The sequence below is a fragment of the Perca flavescens genome, chromosome 16 (genome assembly GCF_004354835.1).
Source record: "Perca flavescens isolate YP-PL-M2 chromosome 16, PFLA_1.0, whole genome shotgun sequence".
Lineage (NCBI taxonomy): Eukaryota > Metazoa > Chordata > Actinopteri > Perciformes > Percidae > Perca > Perca flavescens.
The window spans coordinates 11,365,007-11,388,334 of NC_041346.1; the positions used below are offsets into that span (position 1 = coordinate 11,365,007).

General features: G+C 40.0%; 1 protein-coding gene across 2 annotated transcripts in view; it reads left to right on the forward strand.

The window, feature by feature from the left end:
- The first annotated feature begins 298 nt into the window (after positions 1-298).
- The window catches only part of unc13bb (unc-13 homolog Bb (C. elegans)), a 92,533-nt gene continuing 69,503 nt past the window's right edge, over positions 299-23,328 (forward strand). For both annotated transcript variants that reach the window (XM_028602021.1, XM_028602022.1), the window contains exons 1-2: positions 299-565; positions 11,138-11,167. In XM_028602021.1, coding sequence (XP_028457822.1) covers positions 544-565; positions 11,138-11,167 — 52 coding nt within the window. In that variant the 5' untranslated portion in view covers positions 299-543. The remainder of the gene's footprint in view (positions 566-11,137; positions 11,168-23,328) is intronic.

Here is a 23,328-nt window from a genome sequence, read left to right on the forward strand (position 1 = left end):
AATGACAATAACAGATCTATCTATCTATCTAAACATATTATTTACAGCTATGAAAAAGCAATGAAACAGCTCAAAATGTCACTCTTGTAAAAAGTTACAGGTGTTTGTTGTGCCCAGGATGTGTGCGTAACCTGTTTCTTCCTCTAACCTGTCCCTCACAGTGATTGGTCGGATTTATTTTTAAGCGGCTCTGCCCTCCAGTGCGGTACTGTATTTTGATTGGACACCTCGGACGCCAGTAACAGGTGCCTCGACCCCGCCTTTCCCCCCTCTCTCTCCCTCTCCGTGCCCTCAGGTTGTTCGTCAGTCTGAAAACCTGTGATGAGAGTTTTAACAATGGCGTGGCCGTGGCGGGGGGCTACTGCCGTTCTTGCCCCGAGTCCAGAATCAGAAAACCACCTGTAAACATCGAGTTGGAGCTTATCGGCGATTTTGAAAAGTAATTTGACGGTTGACAATGATACCGGAGAGAGTATAAATCTCCGCTGACAGCCTTATCTACAAACTGTGAAACTACTAGACTGTCGCTGGAAGCGCTTTGCCATGTCGTTACTGTGTGTCAGAGGTAAGTTTGACGTTTATTTTTTTTATTTCTTTACCGTTACATGGTTAGAAACGACATTAACACTAAGTTTTACACGTAAAACCTTGAGTTTGTTTGAATTCAATCTGATAATCTGATAATCTTACAGAACAGGTTTTCTGGCAAGAGGCATCCTCCCTCAGGGAGCAAAAAAAGTGGCTAGTAGCATTTGTCCCGTCGTGATTTTACGTTTGTTTTCTTCTTAAAAACACAGACTCTTCATGAAAAACAAGAATCATATTTGAGATTGTTTTCCTAACTAGCCTTCCATGCCAGCTGTTGTAGCCTAAACAGAACCACCACTGATACTTATGAGATATCAAAACAACAAAACCAGTAGCCATTATTGGGCTACTCTAATTTATGGTCAGTTCAGGATGATCCCAGTTCAGAATAAGAGTTATAGCCTAGATCACATTGTGAAAATTAAGATTAGGGTTTACTTAATTTAAATAACTTATATCATATATACAGCAATTGCATTTTTACTTAGGGGTCCAAATGAAAATAATAAAAAATATAATAATTGATTTATTCATATTTCTTTTGTGTATAGCACCTTTCAAATAAGGTTTCTGTTTCTGTGCGAATACATGACTAAAGCAAATCAGGCTAGGGTGGGTTAACACCATAAAGAAGTTGGACAATCCTTTACAGCAACAAAGCACCTTATGTAATAACCTTTTTTTTTTTTTTTTTTTATGTCAACAAGACCAATACCCAGCAATGTGGTCCAGTGCTGCCAGGATGAGGAGGAGGAGGGGGGGGGGGGAGGGAGGGAGGGAGAGAGAGAGCAAATCATGCAACAAGCTTAAACAGAGCTGCAGGCTTCTTTCCTTTTAACCACATATGTACTGTATGCACATCTGTAATGATGACAGAGCCACCCTGCCAAACTTCACATATCATTTTTTTTTCTCCAAATAGTTAAGTTGGCCATCAAGTGTTTTATATATATTTTTTTTGTCATTTCGAAAGAGGGCTTTAAACATAGGAAAAACATTTTTCTTTCTCTTTTCCCTATCTTTTGAATTTTAAAATTTGGATTGAAAATACAGTCAGGCGGACTTCTGTTCAAATATACTTAAGAAAATTAGACTCCTGCGTGTTTACACAATCAAGCAAACACGTTCTGTTATGATCTTAAGTTTCTGTGCAAACGTTATCTGTGTCAACGTTAAGTAATGATTGTCACAACTCTCATCTCAAGATATACAGCCGTGCAGAGCAGGAATCCTCCCTGTTGAAGCAGTATAGCTACCTATCGAAGAGTTTTCTTTCTCTCACACCAGGAGCTGATTGTCACTGATTGTTGCAACACTGTTGCAACACGCTGCTCTGATTATATGCTGCGAATCAAACGCACGATGCGATCTGTCAAACGATCTAAATCAGACAGATGGTGACGTTAGGTATTAGGTGACTAAATGTTAGGAAGCTTTTTTTTTTTTTTTTTTCGGCTAGGTGTGATGCCTCCACTATAAAATGTTGCCGAAACCACCAGTATTTATAGTAAGTAATTGAAAGACTGTCCTTGCCCAGGGAAATTTTCAGTGTCCAAGACTTAATTTCCTGAATTTTGATACACTTTTATCCAGCAATTCACGGCTAAAATACCTTTTTATTTAGCCTAGGCAAAGAAAGATGACACAGATGACAATTTAAAATGTGTCAAATATAATGGAAAGTATGTCATTGCACATTTTTAAGTGGGTATATGGCGTTGTGTGACTAGCTGATGTTGTGACTCATCCCCTGATAGCACAGCTTGACAATGTTGCTTATTTATTGGGAGTCGAGAGATGCTTCATCTCCATGGCGATGTCTTTACAAAACAGATAAGTGGTGGCCCTTACAAGTGGACATGTGGGGAGAGATTCCTGCTGTGGATCAGGGCAGGGACGGCTGAACGCATGGCTCACATGGACCTCATCATGCTGCACTATTGGAGTTGTAATGGGAAAAAATAAAAAATAAATCATCACGAAGGGCTGGGCGATATGGAGAAAATCAAATATCACGATATTTTTTTTACCAAATACCTCAATATCGATACCGCAACAATATTGTATTGTTGACTATTGGTGCTTTCAAAAAATATTTACACCATGAGATGTTAGATAAATAATCATCAGTAATGTGGATATAATGACGATATAGTGGGTCAAGGCAAATAATAGAACAGTTACAACAGTTTAGTAAGTTCAGACATAATGAAATTACTTTACTGTAATGCAGCCTTTAAAACCAGGAAAAGACAACACTTATGCCATATTACGATATCCAAAATCTAGGTCGATATCTAGTTTCATATCACAATATCGATATACTATTGGTATATTGCCCAGCTTTATAATCACGATTATTTTGGCCAATTTTGAAATCACGATTATTTAACGGAACACAACAGGACCTCACACAAATGGGCCGTTTCATTGACGCTCCCCCTCGCTGCACCGCCCTTCGGTAAATTGCCGGATCACTTTGTGTGAGTGCCCACTTAAGGACTCGTATGGCCTCCTCCAAGCTTTTGAGGGAAGTGGTTATGGACGGAGTTGATGGCAATATTTCCCGTGTTGTCCATCACCCAGTGTGTCATGCGGTGCCTTGATGGAGGGCAGTTAACAGCGGATGGTTGATGTGCTCAGTAGGGCTGCACGATCCATCATTTTGTTATCGCTTTTCTGAGATATCCACTGGCGCAATAAACGCAGCGCGAAAGGCTGCGACTTATCGCGAAAGACACTCAGATTGTTGAGTTAGTTGAAAGAAAATATCAGTAGCAGGCTGCCCTTTTAAAATGTAACGGCCATTCTTTTTTTTTTATATTCAATTCAATGTTCAATTTCTTCAACAAACGAATGTTGGAAATTAGAGCTGGGCAATATATCGATATTATAGCGATATCGTGATATGAGACTGGATATCGTCTTAGATTTTGGATATTGTAATATCGTGATATGACATAAGTGTTTTCTTTTCCTGGTTTTAGAGGCTGCATTACAGTAAAGTTGCGTCATTTTCTGAACTTACCAGATTTTTGTATCTGTTCTATTATTTGCCTTTACCCACTTAGTCATTATATCCACATTACTGATGATTATTTATCTAAAATCTCATTGTGTAAATATTTTGTGAAAGCAACAATAGTCAACACTACAATATCGCTGCGGTGTCGATATCGAGGTATTTGGTCAAAGATATCGTGATATTTGATTTTCTCCATATTGCCCAGCCCTATTGGAAATGATTTCCTTTCATTTGTTTCAAATTCAACAAGCAGTTCATAGTATTTTAGCAGATGCCTGAAAGCAGCAGAGCCGAGCACACTTTAATATCCGTTTTGTTTATCGCAAGTAATTTGGTTTTCGCAACGTTCGATCGCATATTTTCCTCATATCACGCGGCCCCAGTGCTCAGACTGGACTCAACGTCCTGAAGGTTGTCATTGGAATATGAGGAAGTAGCACTTGACCAAACTCTGCTGGAAGGTGTTAGGATGTGGGGACGTTTTAAGCAATAAAGCAATTATGCCACATCACTGTACATAAATGTTTTCCGAGCAAAGTCTGCTCTGTTTAGTGGTGTTTAAGTGATGGTGAACTGGCTCCACGCTTCCTACGTTGGTCGCGGGGTTTTTTATTGCTGGCTGAACAGTGTCCACACCGGATGTTGAGCTTGTTTCATGCATCATCCTCTTTTGTATGCTGATTCCTCTGTTGACAATACAGTAGAAATGAGTTTTACTCCTTTTTTTTTTTTTTTTAATGATAACAGTGATGTAGCACTTCTTTGTCGTGGCACCCACTCCGGTCTTTCACGCGTTCAAGCCTCCGATGCATCCAACGCGTCAACACTGTTTGAGCCGAGCCTGCTTATTTGACTTTGCAGCTGGTTAAGTAGGTGAGGAGATATTACAAGCACATAACTGAATAAAGGATGAGAACCAGAGGCTAAAAACAACTGAACTGCAGCAGAGGGGTGGAGTGAAGCGAGCAGCGGAGTAGTGGAATTAGAGAGAAAGAGGCAGAGAGCGCGCTTAGAGATTGTGGGAGTAATCCCCTGGCCATCTGTTGCGCTCTCTCTCTCTCTCTCTCTCTCTCTCTCTCTCTCTCTCTCTCTCTCTCTCTCTCTCTCTCCCCCCCCCCCCCTCCCTCCCTCCTTCTTACACACCTGATCAGAGCCAACAGCCAGCACAAACACACCACTGTCTGCAACAGTGCAGCAGTAGATCCTTTTTTTTTCCAAAATAAAACATTGGAGGCTTACATGGACCCGTGATTTTTACAATGCCAAGAAAGGTTTTGGTAATTCACCCAACACATTTTTGTATTTCTGTTTTTTTTTTTTTTTTTTTTGCCAGTTCGAAAAACATGATGCCAAGTATTTCCAAGTGCCAATCGGGATTTAGGAATATTTGAAATAAAATCGAGTGACAGCTGCGGGGTTGTTTGCGTATGTTGTCTATGCAATTTGATCAAAACGCACCTTCAGTCCTGACGAAGCACATGATGACGCAAGTGTCTTTGCTAGTTTAAGACCGACGCAGTTATCAACGTCCCGTCCAAAAAAAGTTTTATGAAGTTTGACCACCGAGGAGTGCCCCAGAATCAACTGTGACCAAAGCATGCACCTGCTTAAATGTATTTAAATCCAGTTGCAGGTACGTTCAGAAATAAGTAAGCACGCTTGGAAAAAGAAATTTGTGGCATGCAGGGAGGGGCGTGTAAAATAGTTCTTTTCGTAACAATCAAGTATCAAAAACTGCGGTGGACACGCTGTTGGATGCTGTCCTCTTCTCCTACTCTTTCTTCAATGCCTAACACATCTATCTCTATCTCTTTCTCTCCCAGTGACCCTGTCTTTCTTCTTGAGCAGCACTGGTTGAAGCCTGAAAATATTTTGTTATAATTAAATTAATAACGTAACTAATTCCACCGGTTTGGACTGTTGAGATCTGGATTGAAGCAGCAAACATTCAATGTAAGAGTAGAAAAATGACATAACATTATTCATAACAAGTTTATTTGATTCACAGCGGCTACATAAAGTGTTTTGACCTCGACAACCCAACTGCATTTTACCGCAAACTTGCGACTAGTTAACTTTCGAAAGCAGGCACAATCGCTTGTTTGCTAAGAGTCGGGTCGGGCCGACAACATTGACAACATTGTATATAAAATATTTTGATAGCACTTTTTAACGTGCGATTGTGTAAAGGTGTTCACGAGACACCAACCTTTCGTGAACTTTTGAATTTCGCCAGACGTCTTCTCTTAAAGGGCTGTTTCAGGGCTAAGACTTGGTTTTAGGATTAGGGATAGAATTAGGTTATGGTTAGGGTGAGGGTTAAGGTTAGGCATTTAGTTGTGATGGTTAAGGTAAGGGTAAGGGGCTAGGGAATGCATTATGCCAGTGACGGGTCCCCACAAAGATAGTGTGTGTGTGTATGTGTATGTGTGTGTGTGTGTGTGTGGCCTATGTGAGAGAGACGCAAGTGACCGAGAGACTGAGTAGAGCAGGGAAAGGAAATGCAGCTGAACGAATACGCTGCGTGTTTTAAGTAGCGTAAAGAAAAAGAGTAATGAAACGCAATATGTGGCGGCCGGTGTTGATTGTATGGCACACCGCCACAAATGAGTCTATGTGTGGGTAAACACTGAGCAGGTTGATAGGGTTGCTAGTTGCACATTCTCACCTGCACTGCTGTCATATTTGTTTAATATTTGCTTAATGCTCTTTTACACTATTCCATTTGCACAAACTATAGACTCTGTACTACACTCAGCATGTTTTGACCTGTGTTTTTAGTAGACTCTTTACTGTGTTTTGTGTGTTCATATTTTGCATATTTCATGTGTAATGTTGTCTCGCACGTTTTATGCTTTTATCTTGGCCAAGTCGTCGTTGCAAAGGAGAATTTGTTTTCAGTCGGCCTACCTGGTTAAATAAAGGTTAAATAACAACAAAATAAAAGGTTCATTGTACAACTAGCCCTGCCAAATAGTGAGCTAAATAGCCTCTAAAGCCATGGAGGGACCCAGGACAGAAAATGATAAGCATCAGTTTCCACCATAATGGCCCGGCCCCTGGTTTATTGCCCTCTGCTCTGTGTACCGCAGCCCTAAATAACAGCATGCAATGTAGGACATAAGGCCACTGTGCCATCTCATTTGCCCCAGTGACAAAGAGTTGGACACATAGCTGAAAAGAATTAGTGGAAAGCCCCCCCAAAAAAAGAAGAAAAAAGAATCACACTGCTGGTTTCTCTCCACATTTCCACTGCTCCCTTTCCGCTTCACAGTGTGGTATGTACAAGACAGGAAACCCTTCGGAAGAAGTTCGTTTTGTTTTTCCCCCTCCTTTGTGATAACAAAGTTCCTTTTTTTTATCCTTAATGACAACACTGGAAAAAGACTGAGTTGTAATCCTTAATTCTTTGACTTTTTCTAATGTTCTGTGCTAAAATTGTAATATCTTAATATCTTATCTATATACTTGTTCAATTCATAAGCAAGAGTGATGTTTTAGACAGAGTACACATTGAAATGTTGTTTGAATGTGCACAGGGGACGTTGCATGAAAATATGAAAGCTTCATTTGTGCCTCCATCATCCCGTCCTGCCCATCTGCCATCTCAAGCTCCGAAGCTTTAGTAGTTTATATGCCTGGACACATAAACCTCCAACAGCAATCACAATTAATCCCCTCCAAAGTACTTCACAATCCCATAACTGGTATTGTATAGATGCATTGAGGGGCTAAAGATGGTCTAAAAATAAACCAAAATACATCAGCAAGCATTTTTCCCCGTTAATGATTTTTTTTTAAGTTTTATGAAATGGCTGCTGTTGACAGTTTTTTTTGTTGTTGTTGTTGTTATTTTAACACCCATCTGCCCTGGCCCACTTTTGTGTTTTGTGTTTGTTTACCAGCTGCAAAGATGAATCAATTTAGTTGTCGACTTTTAAATTAATCTATGCAACTATTTTGAGAATCGATTAGTTGGTTTGAATAATCTTTTTAAGACAAAAGTAAAAATTCTTTGATTCCAGCTTGTTAAATGTGAATATGTTCTAGTTTTTCCTCTCCTCTGTGACCGTAAACTGAATATATTTTGAGTTGTGGACAAAACAAGACATTTGAGGACTTCATCTTGGGCGTGTGGGAAACTGATCCACATTTTTCACCATTTTCTGACATTTTACAGACCTTGACTAATCGATTAATCGAGAAAATAATCAACAGATTAAGCGACCTATGAAAAATAATTAGTTGCAGCTCTATTTGTGACACAGCTGTCTAGCCGTATTCTTCTTGATTATATTAAAGTTGATACCAATGAAATAAAATAAGTTTGTCAACTCTGATAAAATGTGGGTGTGAATCTTAAGTACATTGTTTTCCACATGTATAATCTAAAAGCTCTTACTCAATGCAAGGTCTATATGACAGTGTATCTTGATGACAAATATTGCAATACAGATTAGGCTACTAGGGTTGGGAATTGTTTTGATTTTAATAATTAAAACTCCAAAACAGATTCTTAAAACAGGTCACATGCTGACAGGGTTTTTACTGACTCAGAATGAGCCTTTGGGGGGTGACTACGCAAGACAAGCATGATCGGTCCGCGTACAGTAAAGGCAAAGAGTCTTTCACCTTATTCAAAAGAATTCTATGTATTATTTTCTGACAATTTGATAAACAGAAAATATATATAAAAGTTGAGTAAATGAAACCCCAATTAACAAAACTGCTTTAAAAACTAATAATATTTAAAGGTGCCCTGTCACACACAACTGTTTTTACTTGTATTTTTTGAAATATGTTAGGTCCATATGTGTTATGTCGTGAATGGGAAAATGAACTGCTACCTCCTCTGTCAGCTCTAGCCACTGAAAATAAATAAGTGGAGAAATCAGGCCAATTACAAAAGCTGGTCAGTCTGACATCATATTGCCCGAGCTCATTACTATGAGCTCGCCCAGTTGCGCTGGGTAAAGGATGCTCAATGGTGTTTTTTGCCCCCAACGGCTCCTTCCAGGTAGAGCTGCGACCGCTGCCTCCAAGGCACCTAACCTTCACCAAACCATTGCCTAATTGACTTCAAGGCAGCGCTGCAACCGTTGACTTCAAGGCACTTAACCCTAACCATAACCAGTGCCTAATCCTAGGGCATGTTGCGGGCAAAAAAACACAGATAAACGTAAAGGATGCTGATAGCCAGGCTCTCATTGGCTAACTGTTAGCCAGTCAGAGTACAAGCAGCTTAGCTCATGAATATTGTTGAGAACCGGCACAAATTGAGCTGAGTCTTCCTGTAGGCTTTCTATACCACGCTAGAATGTTTTTTTTTTTGTGATCAACAATTTTTTATTAGAAAAGATTGAAATGTTACATTTACAATCATATTTACTCTGAACATGTATAGCACAAACTACAGTACGACATTGAATATATAGCTCATGACAGATAAAAGTGAGATGGTGAAGTAGATGAGTGAAAAGATAGCAGTTACAATGTGAAAATGAACTACTAAGTATAAAGCATTCCCCAGAAAATAATAATAATACAAAAAAAAAATATATATGTGTGTATGTATGTATGTATATGTATGTGTATGTATATATGTGTATGTATATATGTATATATATATATATATATATATATATATATATATATATAAACACACAAAAACATATATGCATAAAATAAGTAAAATTAAATAAAAATAAACACCCACAAATCTACATACAGGTCAGATTTTTCTGTTTCATAAGGTGGTTTTGGATGGATACTGTAATCTGCGACCATGCCTGGATGGTTGTTAGTTTGGCCTTGTTGAGGTGTGCAGTTGTACACTCGAGAGGTAATATACTGGTAGTCAGTTAGCCAATATTGTGTTAAGGGTAGATTAGGGTGGAACCAAAGCCTTAAGATGGTCTTCTTCGCTGCCGTAAGCCCTGCCAGGAGTAGTCTACGTTGGTTGAGAGTAAGGGATAGCTGTGAATCATCGTTAAGAAGGCAGAGGGAGGGACTAGGTTGTATGACAATACCCAGTAGTGAGGACACTATAGAAAATACCTCCGTCCAGAAGCGTCTACGCTAGACTGGCTTGAAACAAGGTAACCAAGGCATTTTCTTTTCCATAAATAATGTTAGAGTCCATGGTAGAACTTAAGACATTACCACAAAGTAATGAAATACATGGGGGCACCATTTAAATACTACCGTAAAAATCATCAGGAGAGTCTGACACAGCCAGACTATGGACGTCAAAACTGAGATTAACGCTCCTATTCAAGTTTATGTTCTGCTTGTTCAACGGTTACTTGGTAAATTGCTATTAAACACATTCAGGGAGGTATTGAATTGCGATTTTTAAAAAAATATTTTCTATTATTTTGGCGCTGGTGATTTTCCTTTGGTGCTGGCAAAAACCTCTTTGGGGGGTGCCCAAAAAAATCCTCTATGCAGGAAAAACTGGCTTATTTCACAGAGAAGAGGACAATTTAATTTTGATTCCATGGTGATTTACAGTTTTACCTGGCTTTTCCAACGTAAAATAAAGCCACACTAGAGCGCCGCTTACTGGGCTCCGTGGCTGCAACACAACAAGCGCCTGGAAGTACGGTGGCCACTACGGAAACCAAAACTTGCGCGTGTTAAATTTGAAACCGATGGATCGGATTCAAAACAAAATTTTCCAAACGATTCCAATTTAAAAAAAAACAACAAAAAAACAAAAAAAACCTTCCATTTCAATTGTAATTTGAATTCCAAGTTGGAACCGGTTCTCGATGCCCAACCCTACAGATTAGACTATAATTTGAATTAGCTAGACTCATAAAGAAACTTGAGAAATATGATTGCTTTTGTCATCTATTTCACTTCTAAACGCTAGCGGAGGTTGGGATTATTCATCCGGTGTGGGAGGGTTTTCACAAAGGGTTGTATTATAAATAAGAACAGCTTGTGTATCAGGCGAATAAGTAAAGATTAGTTATTCAATGGCAGTTACTATGGTAGAGTAAAGGTAAAAATAAATGCAATAGGGAAATGGAAATGAAGCAATTTTACATGATAGTATCATGAGTGATCAAAAAGCCACCCAATCAGGCAAGGTGACGCCTGAATTCAACGAAAACATTCAATGTTTTTGTGTTTTAATAGCATTTTCACGCAAAGCTGCCCACCATAACAAATGGCTCATCTGTTTTGATCAAGCTGCACATTTAGTGTTCCTGCTTTTGCGGACGACAACATTGTGAGGCCGTTGACGTGTTTGTGTGTCACGAGTCATCGACTCACGGCTTGTCTGCATATAAATGAATTTGTCAGGCTTCAATAACATGAGACTCTGTTCACCTTTCATTACTCATGCCCAGATATGTTAACATTTCTGACTTGTTTTTCCATACTTGTTCCACATCGTGCTCAACATCATTGTTGTTTTTTTTTCTTTTCCTTTGTTATTCAGTGGATTCCAAATAAGATGACTTTAATCTGTTTTACAATTAGCCTAATCATTGTTTCCGTTTTGTGTTGCAGTGAAAAAAGCCAAGCTCCGTGGACTTCCAGGTCAGTACTACTGTATTCACAAACCTTTTTAGTTTTTATGAACATTTACTGTATTTGTCTTGGCATGAACACTGTCTGAGTCCTCATTGAATTTTGAGATTGGAGCATATTCTGTGGCTCCTGTGGGATTAGTTATGTTTTAAGACCATGTTCAATGCCATGATCTACAACTCTCACCCAGCGTCGAGCTGTAGGGAAGTTTACCCGGCAAATCCCCAATAATGCGGCCATTGACAATGTTTACATAGAAACTAACTAACCAGCTCACCTTACTAAATTCTAATTAGCTTTATTTTTTTTGGAAATATGCCACATGCACTCATGCACTCATTCACTCATGCTGGTTAATCAGTCAAATTCTGGCAAGTCACTGAAAGCTTGGCTGGATTTTGCATTACGTAACCCAGTGTCGTCCTACGGCAGGCCGTGCACAGGTGAGCTTAGATCGTTGGCTGTTAAGTCCAAATCTCCAAACTTTCCACCTAAGCAAATCCATCTAGTATTCAGCCTTACACCTTCCTTTTAAGCCCTATGACGTTCCTGGCAAGCGCAAGCGCAAGCAACAGCATAGACAGAAAGTCACGGCAGCTTAAGATCTGCCTTGACATTCTCAGTCCCTGACTGACCCCGTGTTCGCTGAGAATAATTGGTAAGTTAATTACCCAGCAGGTCTCTACATTTGTTCAGTGTGTATATTTTTTTTTTTTTAGCCCCTTCACCTTTTGGGAAAACGGAATGCTTTAGTGAGGTGTCTAATTTGTGACAAAAGCAGCACTATTCCACTTGGAGGTATTGGTTTTAGATAGCCAGCCTACTTCTCTGTCTCTCTTCTCTCCTTTCCCTCTCCTGGGCCACACCATGTGACACCTGTCCCAGAGCAAACATCAGGGAAATTCAGTTAAGCCCGTCGTCTCCCTTGCGGTGAAATGTAAACATCAGTCAGGTTTTTTTTTTTTTTGCTACAGGGCAAAGAAGGATTTGTCAAGTACAATCCGGCATGAGATTTAGAACAGCACATACTGTAATTTAGTGCAAATTTCTATTTGTTTTGCACATGCTGTGGAGTGAAATGAGCATATGTGTGTGTATGAGAAGCGTACATCATAATGAACTGGTGTTGTCAGCAGAATCTACAATCAAATTTGATAATATTATAGTATTCTGATGCATAGGTGATGAAATGATTGTTACTCGGACTATCATTTTTTCAAGCTTATATGGTCCAAATTAATAATTTCAAGCAAATTGTTATTAAATACTAATCGATTTTTAATGTTTTTTGTTGTACATGTGTGAAGAGATTTTTGTCCGATGTAACACAGTTTATCGCATTGAACATCAATTAGTTTATTCAATTGTGCATACAAACCCCAATTCCAATGAAGTTTGGACGTTGTGTAAAACGTAAATAAAAACAGAATCCAATGATTTGCAAATCCTTTTCAACCTATATTCAATTGAATACACTACAAAGAACACATTTAATGTTTAAACTGATAAACGTTATTATTATTCACTCTTGAATTTGATGCCCTCAACACGTTCCAAAAAAGCTGGGACAGGGGCAACAAAAGAGTGGGAAAGTTGGGGATGCTCAAAAAACACCTGTTTGGGACATTCCACAGGTGAACAGGTTAACTGGTCATGATTGGGTATAAAAAGGAGCATCCCCAAAAGGTACAGTCGCTCATTTTGAATTTGATGCCTGCAACAAGTTCCTAAAAAGCTGGGACAGGGGCATGTTGCACTAATTGTTGAAGCTTTGTAGGTGGAATTCTTTCCCATTCTTGCTTGATGTACGACTTCAGTTGCTCAACAGTCCAGGGTCTCTGTTGTCATATTTTGCGCTTCATAGGGGCCACATATTTTCAATGGGCACTATTTTACTACGAAGCCACGCTGTTGTAACCCGTGCAGAATGTGGCTAAGCATCATCTTGCTGAAATAAGTAGGGACGTCCCTGAAAAAGACTTTGCTTGGATGGCGGCTTATGTTGCTCCAAAACCTGTATGTACCTTTCAACATTAATGGTGCCTTCACAGGTGTGCAAGTTACCCATGCCGTGGGCACTAACACACCCCCATACCATCAAAGATGCTGGCTTTGGACCTTTGCGCTGATAACAATCTGAATGGTCCTTTTCCTCTTTGGCTCAGAGGACATGACGTTAATGATTTCCAAAAACTATTTGAAATGTGGACTCGGCAGACCACAGCACACTTTTCCACTTTGCGTCAGTCCATCTCAGATGAGCTCGGGCCCAGAGAAGCCAGCGGTGTTTCTGGGTGTTGTTGATAAATGGCTTTCGCTTTGCACAGTAGGGTTTTAACTTGCACTTGTAGATGTAGCGACCAACTGTGACTGGTTTTCCGAAGTCTTCCTGAGCCCACGTGGTAATGTCCTTTACACAATGTCGGTTTTTAATGCAGTGCGGCCTGAGGGATCGAAGGTCAGAGGCATTCAGTGTTGGTTTTGGGCCTTGCCACTTACGTGCAGAGATTTCTCCAAATACTCTCTTTTGATGATATTATGGACTGTAGATGATGGAATCCCTAAATTCCTTGCATTTGTACATTGAAAAACGTTGTTCTTAAACTGTTAAGACTATTTGCTCACGCAGTTGTTCACAAAGTGGTGAAACTCACCCCATCCTTGCTTGTGAACGACTGCGCCTTCTGGGGATGCTCCTTTTTATACGTCCCAAAACGTCCCCGTTAGATGGTAAATGTCGTAAACATATTCTTTGTAAACCTTGACAATCACTTCCCGAAATAACCAAGCAGGCCTGCCTTGTTGCACCATCCAAATTGACTTCAAAACATACCCTTTTGAGCTTGTAACGTTGCTCAGAGGTTCCGGTTAGACTTAGACTTCTCTTTATTAATCCTTTTGGGATGACTTCCGCAAGGAAATTGGATTTCCAGCAGCAGATTTCAGCTTACAAAACACCAGGTATAAAGATACAGTATAGAAAATACAGTATAACAATAACGATAAACTTTTAGCTAAATATGGGAAGTAAATAAACAGTAAAACAAACTATAGATAAATAAAGATACATACATAGGACTGTGTATGTATGCATATGTTGTTACAGTGAATAAATGACATTTAGCATAAATTAGCAGTTAAGAGCAGTTAGTGTCCAGTTATGTATATGAGTAGATTATTAATTAATTGCCCAGTGAATGAGCGAGTGAGTGAGGTTAATGGTGCTCAATGCAACCGGAGTTTAAAGTAAACGCAAAAAAACAGAAATTGAGTGACAACTGGCCGAACTTCCGGCGGCGCCAGAACTATCCCATAACTTCACCATCGTCGATCCAGACTACCTCTAGCATACATAAATCATCGTGCCAAACACGCGGGGCGACACCGTAATATCTCCTCATTGTACAAAGTATGATTTTGGCACATTTTAAACTTGGAACAGTCGGGCCTTTTTCCCGTAGACTTTGCAATACAGAGCTGAATGCTCTACATTTTCGCTCTCCAATTGTTCTGATCCTTAGGCCACATAAAGTCTGGGGGTGACGTATTACGCTATTTTGTTATGCTGCGATGACAATTGTGCATCAGAGCTGCGTATTCTGCTGCGTGGATCTGCACTTAATCTGTGGAACAAGGAACAGCCTTGGTTAGAGACCGGCAATGTGTCTGTAGGTTCAAGGAATGAATGACTTAACATGGTTATTTATTATTCTTCCCTGCTCATTATAACCCTAAGAGACATGTGATTTATTGGAAGAGCCTTCAAAGTTGACATAAGGCTGGTCTGAGATGTGTGTTTGCGCTGTGCTTTCACCACACCTTCAGATGATAGCTTTGAGGCCTTACTTTGGATCCCTTTTTATAATAAGTTGTTTCCGGGGAATTCCCCTGTGTCTGAATTTCCACTGATTGCCACAGGGAACTGGGTATTGATACGGGCTGTGTGTTGCTGGATTTGTGTGCGTGTGTTCAGTCTGTGTGTCAGTGTATGCCTGCACAAATTTGTCTGTCAGAATTTAGATTTAATTACCCAAATAACAAGCTTTTATTTCAACAATACCCTGTTTAAGTGTCTAGAGTACACATCCAAATTATACTGTTCCAGGGTTTTTCCTGCATAGAGGAATTTTTGGCGACACCAATGAGGTTTTAGCAAGCCCCAAAGGAAATCGGCAGTGCCAAAATGATAAGAATTGAGAGCAAAAAATTGCACTTCAAATCCTCTCTGAATGTGTTTAATAATATAATAATAATAATAATAATAATAATAATAATAATATCTTTATTTGATATAGCACCTTTTACATACAGTCACAAAGTGCTTCACATGATAAACATTTTTGAAAGTACAGTACATCCAAAAGAAAATAAACAAGGGGGAAAAGAGAAAATAATTATTGAATGACCAATGAAAATCATTTCAACGATTTAAAACCTAAAACCCAAAGTTTACAAGAGTCAAACGCGAATTTAAACAAATGTGTCTAGGGCTGCCACCTCTTAGTCGATTAGTCGACTAATCGGTCGTTTTGGTCTTAGTCGACTAAGATTTCTTTAGTCGATTAGTCATTTTTATGCTTATTCATGCTTAATTACTTATTTCCAAGAAACTTCTGAGCACATTTATGGTAAACACAAGATTTAAAGTGGTGCTTTTGCAAGATTAATTGTGGAGAAACTCAGTTTTACAGATGGTTAATTAACTACATTTATATTGAGCTTTTCTAGTCTTAACCACCTCTCAAAGCGCACAGCTCTGTCAATTAAATCAACTAATCGATTACTCGACAAAATCCTATAAGTGTTAGTCGACTAAGAATTTCTTTGGTCGAGGACAGCCCTAAATGTGTCTTCAGCTGCTTTTTAAAAGCTGCAACAGAGACTGCAGAACGTCAGACAGCAGGAAGGGCGTTCCACAGGTTTGGAGCCACCGCTTCAAAGGAACGGTCACCTTTTTCTTTTTTTTTTTTTTTTTTTTTAAACGAGTGCGTGGGACTACCAGTAGTCCCCTGGTTAGAAGACCTGAGGGACCTGTTTAGTAGTGTAAGGATTGAGCAGCTCCGAGATATAAACAGGTGCCAGACATATAAGCCAGAACAAGAACTTTAAATTGGATCCTGAACTGGATCGGTAGCCAATGTAATGAGAATAAAATTGGAGTGATGTGCGACATCCTGCTGGACCCTGGTCAACAGCCTTGCAGCAGAGTTCTGGACTAGGTGTAGACGGCCCTGGGGACGACTTGCTAAGACATGTGAAAATGGAGTTGCAGTAATCAAGCCGGGATGATATAAATCCATGAATCATCATCTCAATCTCTAATAGCAGCTTACTAAACAGCTGTTGAACAAGCAGAACAAAAAACATTACATACGAGCACTGATCTCAGTTTTATCGTCCGGAGTCTGGCTACATCAGACTCTCCTCCCGCTGATTTTAACGGAAGTATTTAAATATTACTATTATTCTTTTAAGCAGTTTTGTTAATCAGGGTTTAATTTACTCAAGCGTAATAGACATTTCTGGGTATCAAATTGTCAGAAATAAGAGGCACATGCACAGTTTTCTGTCAAATAAGCTAACGCAGACTCTTTGCCTTTACTGTAACGTGGACCCATCATGCTTGCTGTCCCCCCCCCCCCAAAGGCCCATTCTCTGTCAGGAAAAATCCTGTGTTCACATTATGTCCATTTTAGAACTTTATGTACCGAAATGGAGAAAGTTCTCGTGAACAACAACGGTAGAAAAGTCCTCCAATACGTTCAGGTCTTTTCTTGCATGCAATATTGACGAGTAGTCTGAATTTCAAATGTCAACTTTCCAACTGCCTGCGTTTCCTTGACTAATTTATTGAAAAACTCATCCTCAATCAATAATGGAAGAGGAGGATGCTTGACTGAGGGCTCAGGGGTGAGTGGGTGGTTCACAGGAAGTGAGCGCTGTCTCCAAACAGGAACAGGACAAGTAGCCCGCATCACTGATGTTTCCTCTTTACAGCACGCCGACTGGTGCGCTTCCACTATGTCACTGGTGTGTGTGTGTGTGTGTGTGTGTGTGTGTGTGTGTGTGTGTGTGTGTGTGAGATGGAGAGAAAGAATGGGAGTATGTGCATACAGACGTGTTTGTGACGTCATGCATTTTAACTAGGGCTGTCGATCGATAAAAAAAAAAATGAACTAATCAATAGCCCAATTTGCTGTGATTAATCGCTTTTTTAAATTAAGACTGAAGCTTGTAATAATGGATATTTAAATGCCAAATCACTTAACTTTGCAAATATGAAGAGGGGAAAAAAAACAAACAAGGAAAGATTCTGCCAAGTTCAGAATGTTGAATATCTTTCAGAACGTCAACAACAACATAGAACAACAGCAACAATTTGGCTTAGTCCTGCTGTCTGTCAGCCAGTTACTGAGACAGACCAGTCGGTTTACATTACCAGGCGACAAAGCAGCTCTCTTCTTTTGGATGATGTGGCCTGAGAGTGAGATCAACCTCTCGCAAGGCACCGCGGTTGCACGGGGTCGACAGGTACTTTGCGTGCAACGCGTGCCAGCCTGGCATGTGCTCCTTCTCTCTTTGACCACCACTGTAGTGGACACCCCTCCGTGTCCATTTTGGGCTCTGCTTTCTAGCGGTCCACACATTGTTCTGTGGACCCTTCCTCTTCACCTGTGTCCGTATCTGAAGAACCCAGCAAGAAGACGGACATCCTTCTCTTCTTTGGCGGTGGTTGTTGTGTAGGCCTCTCTCCCACCACCAGGTTGCTTATTGAAGCCCACACGTCGCTCCTTTCAGCTTTGGGAAGACACTTCAGGTCCTTTTTAAACCCGGGGTCGAGTGCAGTAGCGATGTTAAGCCATGTGAGGTTGGTGCTGGTCCTTGCGTTTAGCTAGGTCTGTGGTAAAGAAATGTCTTAAATCTCACTACATAGACTGGATCATTGTCTGAGGGCTCCATAACCCTGAATGGGCTGGCAACACCACGGAACAGGAGACCTACTGCTCTCCCCCCAGCAGTTCACTCACATATCTGCAATGGAAAGCACAAGATGTTTTAAACACGTCAGTACATTGTTATTTATTACACAGAGAAAGACGCACTCACTACCTTCCACACACAGAAGACACAGTTGGAGAGAGACCGCACACAGCAAACCCACACACCAGAGAGAGAGAGAGAGAGAGAGAGAGAGAGAGAGAGAGAGAGAGAGCCTTCTCTTCTCATTTAATCCTCTACATGGGTTTTGCTTTTGTTTTCTTTCTTACATTTGACACTAGCAATTTTACTGTATATTGATATACTGTTGTTGCTTTCCTGTTTTTATTTTTAAATGTCTATATTTTAGTTTACTCAATGAATTGTATGTATGTATTTCTTCTCACATTATTGTCCTTGATGCTTTGGCAATATCGTTATTTCTGACATTCATGCCAATGAAGCAAATTGAATTGAGAGAGATAGAGAGAAAACACACACACACACGACAAAGAGGGAGAGAGACAGCACACACATGGAAGACAAAGAGAGAGAGATCAAGTAAGAAAAGATAAACGCACCTGCGAGGTTCAAGTAGTTCCTCCAGTGTTTGCAGTTTGGCAATCTTACGGTTTTGCTGAGCCAGGGTAGTGGTCAGTGGAGATTGACCACGCTTGACCATCTCTATGGTAGAATTCCATCTCGTTGGAACGTCCCGAACGAGTGATTCTTCCATCTGTCCAAGTGCGACTTGCTGTTGTCTTAATTCCCGAGCGTTTGATGGACTATGCTTAAAGTGCCCGACAATCTTGCGACATTTGGCCAGAACACTTTGGAATCCACCGTCGTGAAGGGAAACCGCGACCGTTCTTTGCAGACTGCGAGCCGTGCAAGGGCACGTGTTCAAGTGGAAGTTGTCTCGCGGCTGCAACCACGTTACGAGCACTGTCGGTGCCAAGCGGGGTTAACTTTTCCCTGATTTTCCTTTTTTTTTTTTTTTTTTTTTTTTACAACATCCAGAAAATGATTAGCATAGTGTCGCTCTTCCGTTTTACTTAGAGTTAGTGCGAACGATCGCAGATTCCATTCATTATCAATGAAGTGCGCTGTGACGCCTACGTAGTCGTACTCCAATGGTCACCTGTAAGAGCGACGTGCTTTGCTTGCTCAAGCACGTTCAAGCATGTTCATCTTCCGTGCCCTCTCGCTTTCATACAAAGTGTGTATTCTTGACACGATGGTTCCCCTCGAGGGGAGATTATAAGACGTGTCTCCCGATGCAATTTGAATGACTTCTCTCAGTCTATCGTCTTCCGCTATGCTAATTGGGCGGCAGTTTTTAGCCATCCAGTTAGCCAAATTATTAGTTAGCTTCTCATTTCCAGGCTTCGTTATTCGGCCACCAGTACTGCACTCCTGTAATGTAGATTGCGAAGCCCTGTAGATATAGTTAGGGCAGGATGTTTTGCTTTGAGGTGATATTTCAGGGACAAATTACTTCTGTGGTAATTAAATTCGGCCTTGCAAACTGACTACTTTTGTTTTCTCCAAAGATCCGTTGGGTTAACTTTTTAAAGTGAAATTGTCCACCCAAAACTCCCTCCCTATCCATCTTGATCCAGGATGGCTAACGGTTTAGCGCCACACGTCGTATACGGTTAGGTGGGTGTGAATGCGTTAATTTTGACAGCCCTAATTTTAACATGTTAGAATCAGTTCTCCCCCCACTGAGGGACGGTCCTACGAGGCTAACTTTACACCTCAGATTAGGTTAGGTATAGGCATGATATATGTGGTTTTATTGCGTGTCCCTGACCAGGATATTTTCCCGGGGGGCGATATAATCAGTCGCTATTGCATTATCATGGATATATCAGTAAGTGAATATGTTGGCCAAAAAGCAAGACTAATTTCAGAGCCAGAAATTGCAGATTTATAGGAAGTATAGCTCAAGTGCGTATTATTTTATGTTAACTGTTTCTTACCAGTTGATATCAAGACTTCTGTTGCAACTCTTAATACAGTTACATTTGAGGGATCATTCCCAAACATATTTTGAATCCAGTATGGGTCAGGCTTTAGTGTGCAGGCATACAGTATACTTTGTGTATTTCAGTTGACAGTTATTACTGCTTTCTCCTCAACGGTGCAGATTGTAGCCAAAGGGGCCACAGCCATTATGTGGCTCTTATCTAATCCATACATCCTCTTCCCCTTATCTCATATATTCATGGGAGCCAGCCCAAATGTGGCGCAAGGCATGGACTATCTAATTAAGGAAAGGCTTGAACATCCCCCAGGCTCCTTTTGTAATAATGCCTGTGTTTTGTCCTACTGTCCCCTCAAGGCACTAATTAGGTCTGTCTCCTTTCACTCGTGGTGCTGGTAGTAGGATGGACAATGCTTTCAGACAGTGGGACATCGGGTGGGTTACTGGGGCCTAGTTTAATCTTTATTTATGTTGTGCGTCAGTGTACGATCTGTAAGAATGTGTGTCAGAGTGTTTGTTTGGACATGTCTCTCATTGTGTCAAGAGTTGCGATAACTTGTCCGGCTGCTGTTGTAAAGGCTATGTGCAGAGTAAATGTTTCAATATGTTGCCGAGGTAACCAGGAAAATCTTTGTTTAGTGTGGTCAGGTGACCAATCTACAAAGGAACAGATGATGCCTTGCTTTTATTTCCCATAGACCAAAAGTAAGTGTGTGTGTGTGTGTGTGTGTGTGTGTCAATTCTCAGGGTTTGTTGGAGGGTTAAAAAAGGGCTTTTAATACCTACATATTTTGTATATTGTATGCTCAAATTTCAAGAGAAATGCATCTAACTCATGGTTGGTTTTTTTTACCTCACATAACACATTTTTGGCCATGAATCAATGAATCCATTGACTAATTAATTATGGCAGAATTTTACACAAATGTCTAATAGGATTCAACGATTACTGAAAGTGAAGACAATTTATACCCAAAAGGTCAATTCACTGTGACCTCATAATGTTCTGCAAAAATGCTTTTCTGGCCATTATTCCACGCCCTAACTCAGGAACTATCCTCATTCATATGACCTAACTTATATCACAAATGTCCCTTTTACAGTACAGGCCAAAAGTTTGGACACACCTTCTCATTCAATGCGTTTTCTTTTTATTTTCATGACTATTTACATTGTAGATTCTCACTGAAGGCATCAAAACTATGAATGAACACATATGGAATTATGTACTTAACAAAAAAGTGTGAAATAACTGAAAACATGTCTTATATTTTAGATTCTTCAAAGTAGCAACCCTTTGCTTTTTTATTAACAAGGGAAATAATTCCACTAATTAACCCTGACAAAGCACACCTGTGAAGTGAAAACCATTTCAGGTGACTACCTCATGAAGCTCATTGAGAGAACACCAAGGGTTTGCAGAGTTATCAAAAAAAGCAAAGGGTGGCTACTTTGAATAATCTAAAATATAAGACATGTTTTCAGTTCTTTCACACTTTTTTGTTAAGTACATAATTCCATATGTGTTCATTCATAGTTTTGAGGCCTTCAGTGAGAATCTACAATGTAAATAGTCATGAAAATAAAGAAACACATTGAATGAGAAGGTGTGTCCAAACTTTTGGCCTGTACTGTATATCTCTCAATGTATTAGGCAATTGTGTGCAATGATGCCAATCAGAGTGATGAAGTGTCTTGATTTGTCAGGTATTTAATTCAGTGAATCAGCCAAAAACAGACATCACCATGTGGTTATTTCATCTATATACAGTTTCGCAATTGAAATTCTCGAAGATTTACTAAATCATTATTGATATCACGGTAGGAAGTTACGTATAATGTGATAGAAGATATAATCAAATTCAAAAAGGCTTTATTTGTATGACCATATTGACATATGGTATTGCTAAAACATACACATTTACATACAGTTTTAAGATGCCGACAATAAAACATGATGTTGACATTCATGCAAAATCCATTTGTGCAAATTAACCATATTGGCCATCCCAGTTTTATTTGCCTGATAACCGATGAAGTTAATTAATTAAAAATTGCGCTACTTTGGCTCAGCTTTTCTTAGACATGAGTAGGGGGGGCGCCAAGGAAAAAAGGTTGGGAACCACTGTTTTAGTGTGTATTATGTTGAAATTAAATAATTGCTTAAAGTATAAACAAAGTTTGGTAACACTTTATTTGAAGGTATCGACATAATCGTGACATGACACTGTCCTAACTATGACATGACACTGTCATGAACGTGTCATAAATGTTATAAACAAGTCATAAACGTTTGACTTCTGTCATTAAGTGTCATTCTGTTTTTGTCATGACAAGTTGACATTGTTTGGGTTGTCTTGATTATGACAACTTGACATTAATCAAAGTGACATTACCAGAAGTTGTCTTGGTCATGACAAGTTGACATTACATTTGTTTGGGATGTCTTTGTAATGACAACTTGACATTAACCAGGATGAGATTACCAGAAGATGTATTTGTCATGACAACTTGACATTACATTTCTTTGGAGTGTCCTTATTAACTTGACATTAAACATGACATTATGTCAAGTTGTCATGACAGAAGTAATAAACGTTTATGACTTGTTTATAACGTTTATGACACGTTCATGACAGTGTCATGTCGTAGTTATGACAGTGTCATGTCACGATTATGTCGATACCTTCAAGTAAAGTGTTACCCAAAGTTTTGTGTTGGATTTGCAACATTCCAAAATCTTAATTTTGTACGATTTTCATTTTCACTGTAAATGCATATCGGTGCCAAATATCGGTTATCGGGTTTATTAATTACTAATAATCGGTATCAGCCTTGAAAAACCAGTATTGGTCGATCCCCACTCAAGATCAGCATTTCAATCTCAGCCGTTCCTCCAGCTCCTCCAGCTGCTCTTGTGTCCAGGTACAGTAGGGGGGGTTGGATGTATGCCATTAGAAAGGGGAAGTCCCGGGGGGTGGCACCCGTGGCGCAGGGCTGCTATCTACTAGACCAAAATGAGAGCACATCAGCAGGCACGTGTAGTCGCTCCCTCACCCTACTGCGGGAAATGAAAAGTGGTGGTTGTGTCACGGGCCGTGTAATCCCCCTCCACCCCCACTCAGCCCTCACCCCGCCCAGCGCTAACAGCTGGTGCAGATGGTTGTTGTGGCGCTGCTGAGCACCACTACTGGCCGAGAGA